Source organism: Blennius ocellaris (genome assembly GCF_963422515.1).
Source record: "Blennius ocellaris genome assembly, chromosome: 5".
Lineage (NCBI taxonomy): Eukaryota > Metazoa > Chordata > Actinopteri > Blenniiformes > Blenniidae > Blennius > Blennius ocellaris.
This window is the reverse complement of record NC_137654.1, coordinates 24001770-24021971: the sequence shown is the minus strand read 5'-3', so window position 1 is coordinate 24021971 and position 20202 is coordinate 24001770. Positions and strand designations below refer to the sequence as shown.

At 40.6% G+C, this 20202-nt stretch overlaps 1 protein-coding gene across 1 annotated transcript; it reads left to right on the top strand.

The window, feature by feature from the left end:
- Positions 1 to 739: 739 nt before the first annotated feature.
- Positions 740 to 19275, top strand: LOC308130532 (death-inducer obliterator 1; the record flags this gene model as incomplete). The annotated part of the gene is made up of 12 exons (XM_080496935.1): positions 740 to 768; positions 939 to 1214; positions 1318 to 1495; positions 14235 to 14754; positions 15134 to 15293; positions 15435 to 15551; positions 15655 to 15756; positions 15877 to 16033; positions 16136 to 16760; positions 16903 to 17053; positions 17164 to 17253; positions 19258 to 19275. Exons 2-12 carry the CDS (start codon positions 951 to 953, stop codon positions 19273 to 19275), a joined length of 2382 nt encoding a protein of 793 aa, XP_080353061.1. The 5' UTR covers positions 740 to 768; positions 939 to 950.
- Between the last annotated feature and the right edge of the window lie 927 nt (positions 19276 to 20202).

Sequence of the window (20202 nt, the reverse complement as noted above, 5' to 3'; positions counted from 1 at the left end):
CAGGGGCCGGGGGAGAGGCAGGGGCAGAGGAAGGGCAAGAGGTAGGGGCCGGGCAGCCACCATTGACTTCAGCACAGAGGATGATGAAGTCGATGGTGATGAGACGATGTTTCTTGGAACAGTTGAGCAGCAGCATACAGTTGAAGTGATGAAAGAAAATGACACACCCAGACCGGCTGAGAAGCCCACGTCAGCTGTTCACTTTGATTTCGGTTTGACTCCTGCTCAGAGCTCAGACTTGGACTGCATGATCATAGATGATGATTCTGACAATATTAGCATTGCAATTCCTGGCCAGTATGATGACGCGGCAGAAGAGGGAGAACAAAACACCATTAGAGAGTATCCAAGCATATCAGACACTGCCAGGTCTCTGTGTGGCATCTGTCAACAAAAACACGACAACAGGTGTGTGATGGCTTTCTTTGTCTCAACGGCTTTAACTGAATTTGCATCCCTGAACCATGTTTCATATTCACTTCCTCATGGTTACTGTTCACTGCTTCTTGCAGGTTCATGATGTGCTGTGACAGTTGCCAGGAGTTGTACCATGGCGACTGTGTCGGTATCAGTGTAGCCGTCGGGGCTACAATGAAGAACACGGGGCAAGAGTACATCTGCCCCACGTGCACTACGAAGAAGCAGAGCCTGCTCCAGTCTGAGTCTGACCCTTTGCTGTTCCCTGAACTTTGTATTCCTGAATGTTTGAGTCTAAGTCCTTACGGCGAAGAAGGGAGGGAGCAAGAAGAGCAGCTGCAGGACCTTAAGGTTTGAATTTGATTTGGAGTGTCGCATATTTATTTTCTAATGGTGTGACGGGGAAACTTTAGATTTTCGCCTTGTGTATGTCTGAACACTTTACTAATGTCTGTGTGATTTGCATGAAAGGGGTTCAGTTCTCTGGGTTAAAAACAAACAAACAACCAATCTGTCTTTAGGAGGCTGCAACAATGGAGGATGAGAGGAAAGAAGTTCCTGTGTTATGTGGACAGTCTGAACCTGAACCTGAAGCTGTGATGGAGACGGACAGTTCTGTCCCCCTGTGTACTGGCCCCGGCTGTTCCAAACAGGCTCTGCCAGATTCAGTTTACTGTGGGCCTGGCTGCATCCTTCAGCATGCTGCTGTCACTATGAAGACGATCTCTGTCCCCAAAGTTCCCGTCTCCAGAGGACGGGCACAGAGAAAGACCGAAACGACCAGACCCACAGCAAAGGTAAGCATCTTCGCTGTGCATGTTGAGGTTGTGCCCTGAAGTATTTTCTTTTGTCTTCCCTGATGCAACCTCAATAATCATGTAAAAATGTCACCCACCACAGGCTCAGAGGTCTGGCCGGACATCTAAGCGGTTAGCGGCAAAAGCTGAGCAGAAACACGAAGAGGAGCAGAAGAGTGACGACGAAGCGCAGGAGGCAGCTGGTTCACCTAAAGCCTGCGACCCCAGTCTGACAGAAGTTCAGGCTCCTTCCATTCCGCCACCTAAGTTGCACACAGCGTGTATGTATCGTTCAATACTCGTACACATTCAGCCATTTATACACAATGCACAAAAGTGGCATCGCAGTTTAATTGGCGTTTCCCTCGATCTTCCCTTCCCTTAATCTATGCAGTTCAGTTATACATAAGCACAGTGAAACACACACACACACACACTCTCTGAAATGTACCTCCAAGTACTTGATGGAATGACTCATAAGTAACAGGGGTCAGCAGTGGGTAAGTATTTAACTTTTTGTTAGTTTGTTACTTTTTTTTTTAAACTCCTCTTTCGAGCATGTCTGTCCAAATATAACGATTCACAATTCCAAGACCAACTGAACACCCACATAAATCTCGTAACTGGAAAGTTTTTTTTTTTTTTTTTTACACGTGCAACATAAAGCAGGTCGGTATACAAACCTGCGTCGGTTTTTGCTGAACGGAGTTCTTTCTAATAGTTTCTGTATCCAGGTCTTGAAACGGTGCCTTGTTGGCCTTCTCATAACTTAGAGGTTTTCACTGAGAAACGGACCTCACTCTTAGGAGGGTTGAAGGATGAACGCACGTTGGAACTCTGACTCGGTCGGATTTGGTGAAGTAGATGGCTGGCCTGTAAGAATCTGAAAATGTTCAGGAGAAGTTTGAAGTCAAGGTTCAGGATCTATAAATTCTAAACGGTTCATGAAACGGTACTACGTGAAGGGGCTCACATTTTGTTGCTCATTTTAATGATTTAGTATCTTGCTTTTTTTTAAATCCTTTTTCTTTCTGATGTCCTACAATCACATTTCACTGATACAAAAAAGATTCTCAAATAGTTTCCCCTCAAACATTTATTTTGTAAATTAACTTTTTGTAGTCTATTCTGATATGAAAAAAGTAAAATTCTTGCACTAAGATAGCTTTTTTTTTTTTTTTTTTGCAAGCTGCAGCTCTGTCCAGGCATCAATCCTTAACCATCATTCAGCTTTTTTTTTTTTTGCTGATCGACAATAGAAAAATTAATTTATATATACACATTATAAACAATTATTCATCATGGACTACATTCCTACTTATCATTTTTCCAAGTACAATTAACTCATCTGAACAATACAACAGCACACGTTTCATCTATTGTGTATATTTTCAGTAACCATTATAAGCACAGTCTCAACCTACCTGTCGTGCTGCTGTTCACTACACGTTCCCCTCAGATATCGCAGTTTCGAGTTTCTTTGCACATCAAACCCACGTTTCTCCTCCGTGCCATCGAGCACAGTGGTTGGCCCGTTTCACGAAACACGAGTGCTCAGACCCGTACTGCGTTCACGTCAACGCTCATCTTTTCAACGCAACGCCCCAATGCGATACCAAGAATCCGCAGCAGCTTTTATTGGGATTGAGATTCCAAGTCAAGGAAGCAGTTTCTACCAAAGCTTTGCACCAAATCTGTGAAAAGCACTACATTCACGTTCTATAAATACTTTTCACCTTCCCCTCACCTCTGTGGCATGCTTATACCACCTTCCAAATGTCTGGCAGAACAAAGTTTCATATTGATGCAGTTTTCTGTGTCTTACCTTGCACTAAAAACACACCACTTTGACCAGTTTGTATACAAGACACACCCGAATTAGGTTGGACAGGACCCTGGCTGATCGTGGCGGAACAGCTGGTACAAAAAAAAGGAAGTGGAAGAAGTGACTTCCTTTGGCTGCAGAGTTTCAGACTGGACGGACGGATTCGCCTGTGCAGATGGTATAATGAGGTTTCACCTGGAGTTCTGTGGGCGGCGAAAACAGATCTGTTGTCACGTTTTTCACGGAGAGGATTTTCAAGTGCCAGCTGACTGCCATCTGTAAACGGCCCCACTCCACCGAGCCCCTGGGAACGTGGATCACCTTGTTCCAAGTGAAAAAAAAAAAAACCCTGCACACATTTCCAAAGTCTTGTATATAGAAACAGAATTGCGCTGGAGTTTTTTTCCTCCGTCCTCAGCCTGGATAACACTATTAGCATAAATATAGGTCATATTTACTCCAAAATAACATGAATATACAGTCAAGGTGGTGCCATTCCAAACCTTCAGTGTTTACACAAACGCACACTTTCCCGCTCAACCAAGTTTCCTCTCGTTTTCTCACACACACATTGATATCGATTTCTATACCACATTTGGTGCGTGTGTTCACTTACTGACCAGAGGTCAGTGCGTCTTATCTTTTTCCAAACGCTTGGCTAAAAACTTGCGCAAAAGAATTTATCCGTACTCTCGCAGCAAAGACACTTGTGTTGAACAGTTTGTACTTTGGTTTGCTTTGACTTCCCTCTGGTATTTTGAAATGAAGACCTAAAGATATATATCAAATGTACCTGGATAGTTGAAGTCACGTACCCTCTACGGTATATAACTCACAAAAACCAGTGTGCAGGGGAGGCTTTCAACAAAAGCGGATTTAGAACTTCGTAAAAGCTTCACAATAGTGGCTTTCCTCCGGTTGTCCATATCAATCATGATATGCGGGCAAGATCAGTAGTCGGATGACGTCCTGTGTTTGATCCTTTTAGAGCACTTTGTTCTGGGTTGTGTTAAGATTTCCATTGAATTTCAATTCAACACCAGAGTCTATTTGTAAATGGATACACTTGCTATTCAAATCGATTTGGTCAACTTTTTTGTGTATTTATAGCAACATCCACACCCTCACAAATCGCACGAACACAGCAATGATGCCAGGGTTTGTTTTAACTTATAACTTGTATAACTGTGAACACGCTTCAGATGAGGTCAGTTTAAAAGGAAGAGGATTAGCTGCATTTTCTTTTTATTGTGGAAACTGAAATAATTTACATCACTTTTGCAATCTTTGGACAATGAGTCCAAAAGCATCTAAAGTCACATTTAGGTATAGAGGCATGATATGTTCTCCACACATAAGAAAGGAAAATGACCTCAATTGATGAAATATTTATTAGAATTTTGCCTTGTGAGACCAGGGTTGACTTTTACCTTGAGACATTTCTCTTCACAATATATTTCACTTCATAATCGCCTGAAGCAAATCGAGTTACATGTAACCATATGTCTAATGTATTAGATTCACAGGCACTTGAGATAATGGTAATCTATACTGATGGCCAAAGGAAAATGAAACCTCGTAAAAAAAAAATTTTTTTTTAAAAATGGTGGCAGGGAAAAGGAAAAGGGGCCATTTTGTTTTGTTACTTTGTTTTAGACCTTTTTTCAGCCTGAACTGTAGGAGACCTCATGAAAGCAGTGGTTTTCACACAAACACATTTCCAGTGAAGGTTCTGACTTGGATGCTGATTCTCGTCTCGAGTCCAGCTGTTGTGCTGCCGGCGTCGCTCAGCCTCTCGATGGTGTCGAGGTCACGACGCGATGTCGGCCGACGCTGCATCTCCACGCCAGTTTTTCCTCTGGGCAGTTGTGACCGCAGCAGCAGTGTGTGGCCGGAGGAACTGTGGCCTCGCTGTAGAACAAGTATTCTCTATAGTTTTATCTCCGACTTGCATTGTATAACTAAGTGTGCTCCTTGTCCAGGAGTGACCTGAACAGGATCAGTGTGTAGAACGATGACCGACCATTGCAGACATTAATGGGTATCCAAGCAATTCAGTTGATCTATATTTTTTTTTTTCTGTGTTCATTCAGAGAAAAGCCTGATTTTGATTGGCTTGACCTATGGGGGAGAGCTTCTGCCTTAAAAAAAAAAAAAAAAAAAATCAGAAATAATATTCCAGCTTAAACAAATAGTTTTGACATTTAGTTGATCTTGATGTTTTGTGTGTCAACTGAATATTTGTTTTTGGAACAAAGATTAACTATGCACATGGCTTTTTTCTGTAGGTAGGCGATATGAGTAATAATGAAGGGTTTCTGAGGGAGATAGTATTTTCTAATCTAGTTTTCATAGTTGAGCTTACCCTTGATAGAGCGAGGACTTACAGTTTGCCGTTTGCAGGATAAATTAGGTGGTTTCTGGGTTATTGTTAAATTCTGGAATTTACCTTTTAACATGTCCAATTTGGTGATTTATGAGGTGATAGGGACAACATATCTTCTTAATCATCGAAGATGACGCGTTGGTGCATGTCAACATGACAAAATAAGCATTTTAAGTGAAGTACCTGGAATCAAATCTTGGTAATGTCCTATCAAGCAAGAAACCAGTAAATCAATTATTAATCAAGTCAATTTAGAATGCTTTAGTAAACCCACGAAGCATATTCAATTCAAGCTGTTTTTAGTAGGGCTTTGCTCTTTAGTCAAAACTTATTAAAACGGCAGAGTGTCCAAATATGTTTTCTCCCCAATTAAAAAAAAAAAAAAATATAGAAGACTTTTGGAAATGAATGTGCGATCAGTGTGTGTTCAAATACTGGCTGGTTTTAATATCATGACAAAAAGCATCACATACAACTGGTTAATACATCTCACAACCATGTTGAAGTTCATGGGTCAGCACCGATGCCAAAAAGGTTTAGTCATGCAGATGTCGTAGGGTCCCAAAAGTTACTGAAATTCTTTTTCAAACTTAAACTTTATTCAGAAGAATAGTTCCACAAATACAATGGATGATACAACCAGCTGTGTCATTGTTGCATCGTAACACTTTTAAAACCAGTGACCCCAATGATGGAGCAAACTGAAAGCTCTTCCACAAACTATAATAAAATTGTACTTGCACAATACACGACTCATGTAAATGTACAGAGATGTGAAACAAAGTCGAAAAGCCTCAAACACAACCGCAACGCCAACCGAAGTACCAAAACACTAAAATCAATGTCATTTTGTCAAAACGCTTGCCACATTTCTGACACGAGCCCTCTGCTGCTCGGGGCCACTCACACAAACTATATAACGGAGAAAGTCGAGATTCGATAGACGGCGTGAAGAAAACTGTATACAATCCGAAGAAAATGGGCTTGATTTGAACAGACTGTCAGGCCAACAGTCCGACTCTTCTAATAATACTATTTGATATGAATAATTCATAAATGCATAAAGTTATTTCTGGCTTATGAAAGATTTAATTGTTACAAAAACAATGCATCAGTTCAGAGTTGAAATACCATTATTCCAGGAAAAAAATTGAATGAATTGTGAACCATATTTGCTTTTTATGACGTATGATGACAGCGTTCACATTCAGGCTTCACTTTTGTTGTTGTCTAAAGATGGAGTTGTTGATGCAAAGATTGACTTTTTTTTTCCTGCTGAAATATCCTCCAGGTCTTGGGAGAAATCTGGGTTCTTTGTTGCCTCATGGTGACTCTTATAATGTGGCAGAACATAAAGCACCTGTTGAGCTGAGACTGTCCAGTCGAGGGTCTTTATATAATTCCAGTTGTTATGACTGAATTTGAAATAGTTTTATTACTGACCACCTGCACACAGTGTTGCAAACAAATCCATCTGTCATTGTGAAGAAATTCACTTTTAATTTTTTGGCCTTTTTTTTTTTTTTTTTTTTTCCTTCTAACTGCACCTCAGGAAACCTTCACAGACGACACTGTGCGCCACATGGTGCTGAAACACCTCAGAGTATAAAGTCCTTCCTGCACGTGTTGGGATAACATGCACCCAAAGACGACGTTAAATCACGACTTGAACAGAGTGAAACACAAAATGTGTCGGGTGTTGATTCCTAACATTTTCTTTTAGTGGAATGCTTTATTTCTCCTCCACAAGCCTTTGACCTGAGGCTGTTTACATGTCCAGTGTGAGGCGATCACATGGGGTCGTGTGGCTTGAATGGGAAAGACACGTTGGTTGACTGGTAATCAGTCCAGCAGAGGTCAATCCGGGACAGCTTCCGAGTACACAGGGACAGTTTTTGAGTTTACGTTTGCTCGAATAAGTTTTTTTTAAGAGGTGAAGTAGTGAGTTGGGAAAACTTCTCTGAATAGAACAAGAAAGCTTCTATGGTATCAAAAGGCCAGTGAGCAATGTCTCACTTTGACTTCATTCTTTATCTTTGTCAACATTTTGTTTCATCTTTATCTTCCTCAGTTTTCTTTGTGAGGTTCTGTTGAAGGTTATTAGTCGGCATTTCCCCCACCCTCCCCCAGCAGCAGTTTTTTTTTTTTTTTTCCTTTTCAGTTCTTCAAGCATTTTAATTGTACAACACGGGCCCCCTCTAGTGGTCAATTAAAGGACATGCAGCCACAAAAAGCATTACCAATAGTCCCCATGCTGTACTACTCGTATAGAGGTGGACGCCGCTGCAGAAAGGCCTCAGTCGTCCAACTTCAGCACATTTTGAGGGAAAGAGAGGAGGCTCTTTCCTCAAAACTCTTCAGAAAACTCAAGACTGAATTATTAGTCGCAAATTGATGTGCTGAGTGGAATCCAGAACCATCTAGTGCACTGTTCAATGCTATAACATCAAATAATTGCAATCAGATGAAACGTTATTTGGCAAAACAGCCATGTTCACTCTGTTGAAATGATGAATCCCCTTAAATGGACCTACCAGTGATTTATAGGCTTACCCCAAAACAACAAAGTTTTTCATACCTATTCAGCTCTATCTAGCACACACACACACACACACACACACACACACACACACACACACACACACACACACACACACACACACACACACACACACACACACACACACACACACACACCTACTGTGACCTGTCTGTGAGATCTGTCCTTATGTTTCCCTTGTAAAATGAATCGTAAATCACGTAAGAGATTCTGTTGTTAGTCTTGACATCATTAGAAAAATATTGGTCCTTAATAGTTTAAAATAGGCTTCGATGTCTAGTCATAGACCCACGTGAAGCTGAAAACACATTTTAGCTAAGTAGAGGTCAAACCAGGAAAAAGAGGAACTTTGTATTGTTTCTGGACGCACTGGGGGCTCGAGGCGCCTCGAGGGCCCCGGCAGTCCTCACTCCAACCCGCTGTCCTGACTCACTCCTCCCTCGTACCACAAACACGGTTTCACAAAGTAACCAATTGTCATGACGATGGCTCAATGAAAGGTTTTACAACAATGTTCTCAATGGCAAATACAAACACAATATGAATATCAAAACCACACTTACATTTTCAATATAACAATAACAGAAATTTACCACACAAAAACAAAACTTTGCATTCTGTTCGAGTGCAAGTTTTTATGTATATATGTATATGTGTGTGTGTGTATATATATATATTTTTTATTTTTTTTTGTTTTGTTTTTTTTGTTTAAACTTTTGCTTACTGGCCACTTTGGTGTTTTCCAGTTTTAACGACCTTCCAACGTCACACTTGTGAGCCTCTTCGGGCACATGTTTGACCTCATAAGTTTTTATTGGCTCTTCACACAGAGACGAGACGAGTAAAGGAAAAAAATCAGTGCGATGTTTTGAAACATAGATCCAAATGCTGTTTTTTTTTCTTTTCTTAACTGTACATGGCATTCAACTGGTCAAAAACGTATGGGGGGGGGGGGGGGGGGGTGATCGTATGGCCTCTCCTGAAAAATCCACTTAACTGGACCGATATACACAACTCACTCAAACCAATGCATCTGGGACAGGAAATGACACTTTTTCACCTGTGATAACTTCTATAGAAATTAGTATATTCAAAATCTATTTTAGAAACAGTCTTCGAAGTGTAATTTTCAGAGTGTCACTGAGGTCCGCTTCATTTTATTTGCTGTCAACTCTCATGTAGGATGACCAGGGCCTGTAAGACCCATTTCTGCTGGGGACAGTTGTATGTTGCGGTACGAAGAAGATAGCCATCTCATGGCACATTTTGTAGAAAAAAAAATCCAACAAGCACAGGTGTCAATGGAAAGGAGAGAAAAAAATCCCCTTCAACTGAAAGAAACTGAAAAACAAACAGAACAAGACTCAGAATCTGTGATGTTCTGAGGCACTGGTTCAGGCCAGAGGACGGTTGGACAGAAAATAGGACAGAGACGGAGCTTCAAGGTTGTCTGATGAGGACAGAAGCACCAGTTATGTTCACAAATGTGGTTTAAAAAAGACCGTGAAGCAAACAACAATGAAACCTGCTCAAAGATGTTGCCCATAGTTTTGTTTTCTTCAGAAAAAAAAAAAGTAACTGGTCATTCTTATTAAATTTGCAGAAAGAGGTTAACTCAATAGATGCTTGAAAATGATTGTCTGAGGACCATTTCAGTTTATCTGGTGGTTTGCAAACGTGATCTTTTTATGCATTTTGGCAGGACGGCAAAACTATGCAACGATATCTGTTTGAAGCTGCTTCGTACTTGCAAGTTTTGGCAATATTTTAGTTTTATGATGAGGAATTTTGTCAGACCTTGTGTTTTCTGTCATTAATTATTATGACTCCTCACATTTACGTCATATCCTTGGGTATATGTGTGTTTTAAAGAACTTCAGACTACTTTCACCTCAAGCATCAGCTCTGAGACACAGAAGAGTCACTCACCCAAAAGCATTAAATTGATTTTCCAAAGTGACATTATCTTTCACTGGCAGGTAGAGGTCAAATAGTTTTGACTTGAACCATAAAACCTAGATTTATGGGATTTTAGTGAAGAAACTTTCTGAATCTCTGCACACACGTCTCTGTCACTGGAGCCCGGTGAAAACATTCTCGATCTTGGTTAATATCAGGAAGGAGGGAAGTTGGGTTGTGATGGCGCGCAAGCATTTTGCTGTCTGTCTGGTAACAATTACTTTATGTTGGAAGTACATAATGTTGCAAATCACCTCAGCACGTCCACAATACTTGTTGATCACAGGTCAAATCAAAATCTTTCTTTTGCCCAATGTGAAGCCACTTCAGCACACATGAACGCGCATCAGAAAACTGTGCGTTAAAATTCAAGCAGGGCTGCTATGTCTTACCATCTAATGGTTTTGCCGTTTTAGTTTGTCTGTTGGAAGAATATGCATCGTATTGAATTTAATAATACTTTCAAACTTTCTTCACTAATTTTTTTTGTTAAAACATTCAAGAGAAAAGACGTGGAGGGAAAATAAACCCCCTGGACAAAAGAAAAACAGATTCAACCAAATACTGAGTTGCACTGCTGCTGACAAAGCTGTTGCTGCAGATGGAAACGCCACCTGAAAGTTACACAGATGCTTAACAGGCTGCTGATCAGGTACTAAGATAACATAAGTAGGTCTTGTAGAAAGGCCACTCTTATTTGTATTTATTAATTAATTAATTTATTTTTTTACTTTTGTCACATCTGCTCCTCTGTGTGCTGCAGACCAGCACAGAAAATGAATTAGAAATGGACGTTTTTGCATCATGACTCTGTGACTAAAGAGGTTCATTTTAGGTACAGATTTACAAAATCTGAGTATCACCTCAACAGAAAGTTAAGTAATGAAGCATATTTTGAGTTTGGTTGTTGGACTAATGAATATGAAGCTTTTTAATCAGACAGATTTTTTTTATCTGCATTTAAAAAAATAAATAAAAAGGAAACCCCAGTAAACATGAATGCTGGTTTTTACAAGCATCACCAACATGAAATATACAAAAACATTCAAAACATTAGTTTTATAATTGCTTAAAAACACCACTTCTTATTGGTAAATTGCAATAATGAAAACAATAGGAGCTGTGATGAACTGGTTAGCCATCCAAAGTGTTCCCTGCCTTTTACCATTGATTAAGCAGGTTGGAAGCAGGATGAATGGGTGGCTGAATAAAATACTGATGGATGTATAAGAGCTGGTCTGTAATGTCAAATGGGGGGGGGGGGGGGGGGGGGGGGGATACGAAAATATGAAGACTTATCGTTTTCTCATTTTCATACCACATGTCAGTCCTACTCAGAATGTATTTTCACAATCACCCCTTATTGGGTAACCAGCCACCGCGGCCCTCCTTTGAGTAAAGTGGGTATAAATGATGATGGATGACTCGGCTTCTCCGACACTTACTGAAAACTCCTCTGTCGTCGACCTCCCTGCAGCTGTCAGGAGGTGAAAAGCCCTCCACCTCTGGTAATAGGTGCTTTGTGATTCTTTATAGCGTTGGAAGGGGATGCTGCGGAGCCGCAAATGCCTCACTCACGGTTTCATTCTTCTCTACAAATCAACATACTGCTTCCTCAGCAGCTTCCTGTTTCCTTTCTGCCCCCCCCCCCCCCCCCCCCCCACACTTTTGTACAGTTTGTGGATTTAGGTTTAGGTCTGAAGGTGCACTTATTTTGCAAGTTTTGAGACAGCCATGTAAAGAAAGGAGAGAAGATGCAATTCAATCAGAAAGTAGGAGTTGTGATCAAACCTCTGGTTTCGTGATTTGAGGAGTGCTCACATCAGTTGCATGCAGGTCTGGACAACAGGGCAAAAAGATTAGGATCACCATATTTTTGCAACAAGTTCTTTATCAGGTTTTTGCTGATACTGTCAGTTTGAAGACCACTGAGGCTCAATTTAATTTAACCTTTCATCATAATGTCTCTTAGGCTTTTTTGTAGTCAAACAGTGTACATTTCACATAAAAATACAACAACAAACAGCCAATCCACAACTAAAAAAATGTTGAAAGTAAAAAGAAAATGCCCTATTTGACTTGAGGTACATACACTGAATTTTATATTCACTTTCAATGTTGAAGAGACCTTTTTTTGTTTGCTCTCATTTCAAAAAACATTTATTCAAAGTGTTTTGTCTGCTTTGTGTTTGAGATACAATTAATATACCATTTAAATAAGCATGAGAATAATTTCAACCCTATGGAAGGAAATACTTAACAACAAAGGAGCAACCAGTGACTGATTTCCTAATTAAATGAAATATTACATTTTATAATTTTGTTTTCAGTGTTATTTCAGTAAACACGGATCCAATAAAGTGTCTATAGCCAGAGTTAATTATTACAAGCAGTGAGATGATATACTATACTCCTCTCATTGGTTCATTCCTATTTCATCAATTTGTTAGGTAACCACTATTTATGTCTCTTGAAATAAATTGATAAAACCTCTAAACATTGACAAGTTAATCGTCAGGATGCCAACTTTTATGACATGGCAGGAGCGCCATATAGGTATTTAGTTATGTGTCTTACACGAATGACGTATTTGTTAGTTTTATACCCCACATATTCTTTAGAATTATTTGTCATCTTAAAATTCTAAAGTAGACATGTTGAGAAATCCCACCATTGTCTGCTATCAACAGAAAGTGCAGTGTTTTTGAGTACATTGCATTTTATTCTCGTCTGTGAGACCAACTTTAATCTGATGCTATTTTTCCTGTTGTTTGAAGTAACATCCTGTGCATTTTAATCGGACTATAATTTCACATCACACATGCATTCAACAAAAGAACAGCTTTTATGAACTGACACATCAATGGATTTGTATTTAGGCCTCACAAAGAAAAAAGTTCATTTTCCCCCAAATTCCTGTTCATCTTTTCTTTATGTTGGATGGGCACCGGAGAAACATTTTCTTCATACTCAGCTGTGATCCATATGTGCAATGTACTTAATATTTAGATTGTTAGCGCCACAGGTATTAACCCTCCGGAGTGCTGCCCAGAGGATGTTGACCTCAACAAACACATCATATGTGCTTGAGAATTTTATGGTAATGTAAAACATGTTATACCCCTATACCTTCTTTTTTTAAATGAAATTGTTCAATTTAATCCCAAACACAAATACTCATATGTTTTAGTATGTACTATTTAGTTTTACTATTCTGAATTTATGTATGTATGTATTTATTAATTTGGAAGTTTGTTTGTTTGTTCATAAAATAAGGTCACTTCTTATCATAAATAGAAAATATTTTGTATATTTATTTTTAAACTTTCAATTTTTAACCCTTCCAATGCCATGATGTGGTCAGAACAATTCCATGAAAAAAACCCAAAACTTTTCTCTTTTTTTTTCAATATACTGCATAAAATTGGAATTAATTGGATCATAAACATCTATTCACATGCAGGGATCTGTCAATGATCCTATCTATCTATCTATCTATCTATCTATCTATCTATCTATCTATCTATCTATCTATCTATCTATCTATCTATCTATCTATCTATCTATCTATCTATCTATCTATCTATCTATCTATCTATCTATCTATCTATCTATGCCAAGTTTGTTTATTTAATGTATAACAAACTTGACATGTAATTCAGTCTGATTTGTTTAAGATTACAAAACTTCTCATGTACATATCTACAGTTCAACACTGGTTTATGTGGCAATCACTGCGCTTTCTTTTAGGGATGCACTGATGCCAATACTAATACCAGTGTCCGGTCTAATGCTGCACTTAGTAATCGTATTCAGAAATGGCTCCCCATACCCAGATTATCTAATATTGAGGAGGTTCTAGGATGATTTTTATCCCAAGCAAAGCTACATGCTACGCTTGACTCAAGTGTGACTCGTACATTAGTTAAAAGCGAGCTGGAGTTGCACACAGCAAGTTCTGTCCCTCGGTGTACGGTCGACAGGACGTAGAGCAGTGTGTAGTCAGATGTTATCATCTGCCCTATATGTGGTGTCATCTGTACGGCTGTTGGAGGTGCACATAGCGTGGGCACAGAGGCTGTGCAGAGGCAGTTGGCAGCAAACCATAGCCTTTGTATGTCGTTTGTGTGTGGAGTAAGTTAAGACTTAATGGCATTTAGTAGGTACTCGTGTCGGTATTCGTTATTGGCGAATAGCTTATGGTTAGTACCCGTACTCCTTAAAAAGGTGGTATTGGTGCGTCGCTACTTTATTATATATTCACTAAAACTCTGTTCTTTCTTTTAACAGCTAATTTGGATGGTGAGAATATTGAGACCGGCAAAGAGCCTGTTCAAACTTCGAAGCAATGTCCAGAGGATCCGTCCACAGACGTTGCTATGGTTTCCCAGCCTGCCGCAGAGGGTGTGCGACCACAGAGTCCCTCTCAAGAAAACGCAGAGCAGACAGTAGATGGTGACATGGCAAAGCAGCAGCCTGCCGAATCAGGTCCTTCCGCCCCGCCCGCCCCCACCGACACTGATCCACCTCCAGCCACCACTGCTGCTACCAGACATCATGAGACCGGAGCCCTCATGGTCACGAAGACGACATACGTCATCCCAAAGAAACCATCCGGATCACAGTCTCCATCTGGTCACCCAGCGGCCTCGACATCATCCCAGAAGCCCTCCTCGGCATCAACACCGGGTGAAACTCGGAATCTTCCTGTATCACCAGCACCCAGCGCGCCCTCCTCCAGGCCCTCTCAGCCCAATAACCTGGTCAGGCAGAGCATCCAACGCTCCCTCACAGGAATCCTGTTTAAAAGGTGAGGATGATTTTTACACACTTGTATGAAACCTACCACCTTTTGATTGTCTACACAGTGTAATTTAAGGTGTTTCTTAAAAAAAAAAAGATATTGGCATACACACACTATCATTTTACAATCAAGTCATAATATGCAGCAGGACATGAGTTGCATTTGAAAATCGTGACCTCCAATTCCAGTCACCAGTCAAATTGAAGTTTTAATTTCATTATATGTATGATTATTGCAGTATCTTGACCCACATTTGGTCAATATTGTGACTTCCACTGTTATTTGCTTTACAATAGTCACATGAGAATCCTGGCAGTTAAATGTGAGCAGCAATCAAAGGTTGAGTGCTGATGCACAATTTGTTCACTAACTCTTTTCATTTAAGGGTGTGTGATTGTGAGGACTTGAAGATGTCGGAGAGTGAAGCTGCCAAGCTTGTCGCAAGCATTGAGATGGAGATGTTCGACATTTTTCGAAACACTGACAGCAAATACATGAACAAGTACAGAACTATAATGTTCAACATCAAAGACCCAAGAAATAAGGTTTGTTGATCGAACCCCTTTCAGTTTCACAATCGCCACTCGACAGTTGACCATGACTCATGATATGGAAGATGAGGTTTGTGCTCATAAGTAGTAGTTTGCTGTTTGCTAATTGACGTTTGTATTTCTCGTTTTTACCAGGGCTTGCTCTACAAGGTGGTACGTGGAGAAATTGGGCCCTTCAGACTGGTCAGGATGAGCCAGAAGGATATGCAGGCTGTCAAAGCACCTGAGCCAAGTCCAAAGGAAACGACAAAGGTAAACAGGAGTCCAAGTGAAACGAAACGACCTCAAATAAATCCAATGTTTATTTTATTTTTTGCTGTGAAATATCATTAATTGCTTCTCCGTCTCTGTTTAGGCTTCAACTGCTAAAGAAGGAGGTTTGTTGAAGCCTGAAGCAGTTATAATTGATCTCCCTGCTTTGACTCCCAATCGACCTATTAAGAAACCTGAAAAGATGGTGTGTACATGTCTTTTCTATATTAAATTCATTTTAGCTTGGTTTTAATGTCACGTTTCATTTTCTCTGTCATGGTATGTAATTTGACCATTTTGGTATTTTTGTCTTGTTGCTTCACAGGAACAGAAGAAAAGTGTTCCTCCGCCCTCTCTCAAGACCAAAATAAAACTGCCAAGTCACACTTCTGCTGTGCCAGATGTTTTTGCCTGCATGCTTAAGGACACGACCTCCGAGCACAAAACCCACCTCTTTGACCTCAAATGCAAAATATGCACAGGTAAAATGAAAACCAGGTTCAGCAGGTTCACTTTCAAGCAACAAATTAACAATTGTTTACATTTTCCGTTGTTTAACGTACTTTGGTTTTCTCCTCTCAAAGGCCAGAGGCTAGCTGTAGAAGAAGAGGAGCCCAAAAAGAAAACACAAAAGGTCTCTGTATCAAGAGATAAGTGTGAATCGTCTTGGAGAACTTCTTCGGGGTTTGACTCCCCCCTGCGGGCACCACCCGACTCACCCGACATGACTTCTTCAGGCTCCTTCTTAATGGAGCCTCCTTCCAACCTGGTCATCGACTCTCCTGTATTGACTATAGTAGAATCACCCGCTTCTCCTTTAATGGAGTCTCCAGCCTCGCCGACTTTGGATTCACCTGCCTCTCCAATCATGGACTCGCCTGCATCACCAACTCAAGACAGTGTCAACAGTACTGCACTGAAAAGAGGATATGCACCAGTTGTGATTCCAACCGTTTCTACAGTATCAATGACCCGGCGAGACCCCCGTACTGCAGCAAACAGATTTTCTGCTTCGCCTAGCATCACGTCTGTGTCCAGTGATCCAGTGCCTCGTCAAACAGTTCCTCACGTTCTTAAAAAAGAAAGCATCACTTCTCAGGCAGCACCAGCACCAGCACCTTCTCGACCACCAACGAAAACATTGCCGAAATCCATATTGATGAAGCCGTCTTCCAGCGCGGATCCCAGGATTTGTGGCGCGACGTCAAGGTATTCATAGAACAGAAAACATCATGAGCACCCATTTTCTTTGTTTTATGTTGTATGCATTTCACTGAAATCAGTATGTCTGCAAATAGAATGGAAGAACAATGTAATAATTGTTATTGTTTAATTGTGGCTTGTGTTGTAGGACCATGGTCTCTCAATCCCCAGCAGAGGAGACGGTTCGGTTCCTGGCTAAGCAAGAAATATTGTGGAAAGGTTTTCTGAACATGCTCACTGTAGCCAAGTTCGTCACCAAGGGATACCTGGTCTCGGGATCAGCAGAAAATCTTAAAATGGTACATCAGTACATTATAACTATAAACAGATTTTCAAATGATTTACACATTTTTGACTGTGAAAGGACATACATTACATGTTAAACACATTGAACTTTTGTGTTCTGCAGGATCTACCTGACACCATACAAATTGGAGGGCGAATATTGCCTCAAACAGTCTGGGACTATGTGGAGAAACTGAAGACCTCACTGACAAAGGCAAGACTTGTCTTTCCTCCTGAATCTTGTAAAATTGTGGAAAAAGTGTCAGTACTTTACTTGACTTTATTTGTGTTTCGGTCATCAGGAGCTGTGTGTGATCCGGTTTCAACCTGCAACAGAGGAGGAAGAAGTGGCCTATGTCTCCCTGTTTTCCTACTTCAGCAGCAGAGGTCGTTTTGGTGTCGTTGCTAATGGTAGCCGTTCGGTCAAAGATGTCTACCTTGTCCCACTCGGTGCAAAAGCACCACTCCCGTCTATACTTCAACCTCTTGAAGGACCAGGTGTGGCAACACTTTCACTTTAAATGTTTGCGTATCTTGTGTCACCGCCTAAAGATTTTCCCGACTCAACATGAATCACTTGCATGTAAACTTCAATACCTGACCAAATCGGTAAACTGGTATTTCAGTTTCAGTGTCAAGTTTAAAATGGGAGCAAGGGATGTTGCTCTGTCAATTAAAAAAACAAATCCCAACTTTATTTTGAATCTTTCACTTATATTCACACTCATAAATTATTCATAATTGTATTACTTTGCAAGCATGTCTTCAACATTCTCATATGAGATAAAATATAATGTGCTTTGTTGAAGGTGTTCAAATGAAGAATTCTTCATGAATTTCTAAATTGGAATATTTGAGCATGTTTGGCAATGCGACAGGGCAGTAACTATTCCAGTTGCAATTGCAACAAAAATAATGGTTTTGATCATTTAAGTTGCCGATTCTTTCAATATATAACTGTCTCTCTATATTGTGAATCTTGCGAATTTCAGCTTTCTTACCACAATTGTTAGTTATGCTTTTTCAAAGAAATAATAAATCTAAAATAATAGAATATGTATAGAATCATTTAGGTTTTTTAAAAATATTTAATTTATCACAATTTTTTTTTCCTCAGGGCTGGAACCAAACCATCCTAATCTTCTTTTGGGTCTTGCCGTTGTTCAAAGGACAAAGCGTCCAGGAAGCTTGCTCCAGGAAGTTGAAGAGAAGAGACCCAATATTCATTTGGCCAAAGACCCTACATGGATCCCAAAACCACCCGTCCTTTATGGTTCTGACAAATTGGAAATCTTCCAGCCCTATGATCCGGAGACTCCTACTAATACTACCCCTCCCCTTGGATCATCGTCATGCCCGGGTTCACCATCTGACTCTTCTTCCTCTGGCTCAGTTACAATTCCATCTCTTTCAACTGCCACTAAAACAACTCCCCTTGTTTCCACCTCAGCCACTGTCATTGCTACACAGCCAACATCAAGTAGCAAATCTGACAATAACCCCAAAACATCCAAGGGAAAGAAAGCATTGCAGTCCGTCCGAAGTAGTTTGTATAGCCGTAAATCATCTGACTCCACAACCTCCTCTGATGCACATACTGCAAAACCAACAGTAAGTGCAAGAAAGACCTCTGCCTCTTCTGACATGTCCAGATCAATGATGGACCCAATTGTCCAACAGTATGGACAGAAGTCCAAAGTTAAAAAGATGGAGGAGGAAGAAAATGAATTTGATCGTCCATATGACCCAGAGGAAGAGTATAACCCAGTAATGGGATATAAAATGGTTGCTCCACAGATCTTAGACAAAGTTGAGGCAGAGGATGCAATATTATCAGACTCTGTGGAAGACGACGTGGCCTATGATCCAGAGGATGAGACAATCTTTCAAGCTATTCAAAGTGACGGTCCTGCCACAAAGCCACCAGTTCCTGCTGAAACGTTAGATTCTCTATCATGCCCAGCACCAGTTTCTACATCTAAACCAGTGCAAATGTCTGTCCCGACTACAATTCCATCAAACCTCCCGACAGGTACCGTGGTCGTCTCAGCTGCAACACTGAGTGAACAACAGCGCATGCTTGAAGAGCTCAATAAGCAAATAGAAGAGCAGAAACGGCAGTTAAAAGAACAAGAGGAAGCACTACGCCAACAAAGAGAAGCAGTGGGCATGTTCATGGCTCAGTTTTCAGTTTCTGATGCTGTCGTGTCTACTCCAGGAAAACCTTTGCCCCTGAACAAACTGCCATCTCTGCAGAGCACTAGCATCAAGCAGATGGGGTCAAAGTCCTCAGAATCGGCAGACAACGTCACCTCCCTAAAAGAGACCGCAGGCAGTTGTAACATAGAAAGTGCAACTGATGATCAGAATGTGAAACTTGAGACAAATGCCATTGTAGGGCAAGATGAAATGCAGGAAAATGCAGAGGACTCCAGCAAATCTGCTGGAGAAATTGAGGATTCTGATGTTGCTTATGATCCAGAAGATGAATCACTTTTTGATGAAATTCAAGAGGATGTATTTAAAGGAAGTGATTCCCAATCAAGAGCAGGGCATAGTGGCAGTCACAAAGGTATATCTCCAAATTCATACCACAGCAGAAAGCACATGTCATCACCAAAGAAACGAAGTCGCCATGATAGGGACCGCCATAGAAGTCCTTCAAGGCAGTCACAACGTTCTCCTTCACATTCCCGAAGACATCGAGAAAGAGATAGACACAGAAAAAGTGACAGAGACAGGTCAAGGCACAGAGCTCGAGATCATTCTGAAAGGCACCATCGCAAAGGCCACGCGACACGCCGGCATTCTCATGGACAGGGTAGGTCCTCATCTTCTTCTAGAAAAAGACTTTCTATGTCCCCTTCCCCCAAACAATGTAGCGGACCCGTCGCAGAAGTCCTTGAAACATCACAACCTGCAAATGTTCCGGGTCATGGTCTAGACTCTGTTGTTAAAGACAGTACTTCATCTCCCTGTTCACAGAAACAGCTTCATAATACCAAGCTTGAAATTTCAGAACCACAAAAATCTCCATCACCTCAAAAACAGCTAGTCACAGCTGACACCGCTACTTGTGATGGTGCAGCAAATACTTTATCGCAAGTTGAAAAATCCTGTCTACAAGATGCTCTATACAACAGCAAAATTGTAACAACAATTC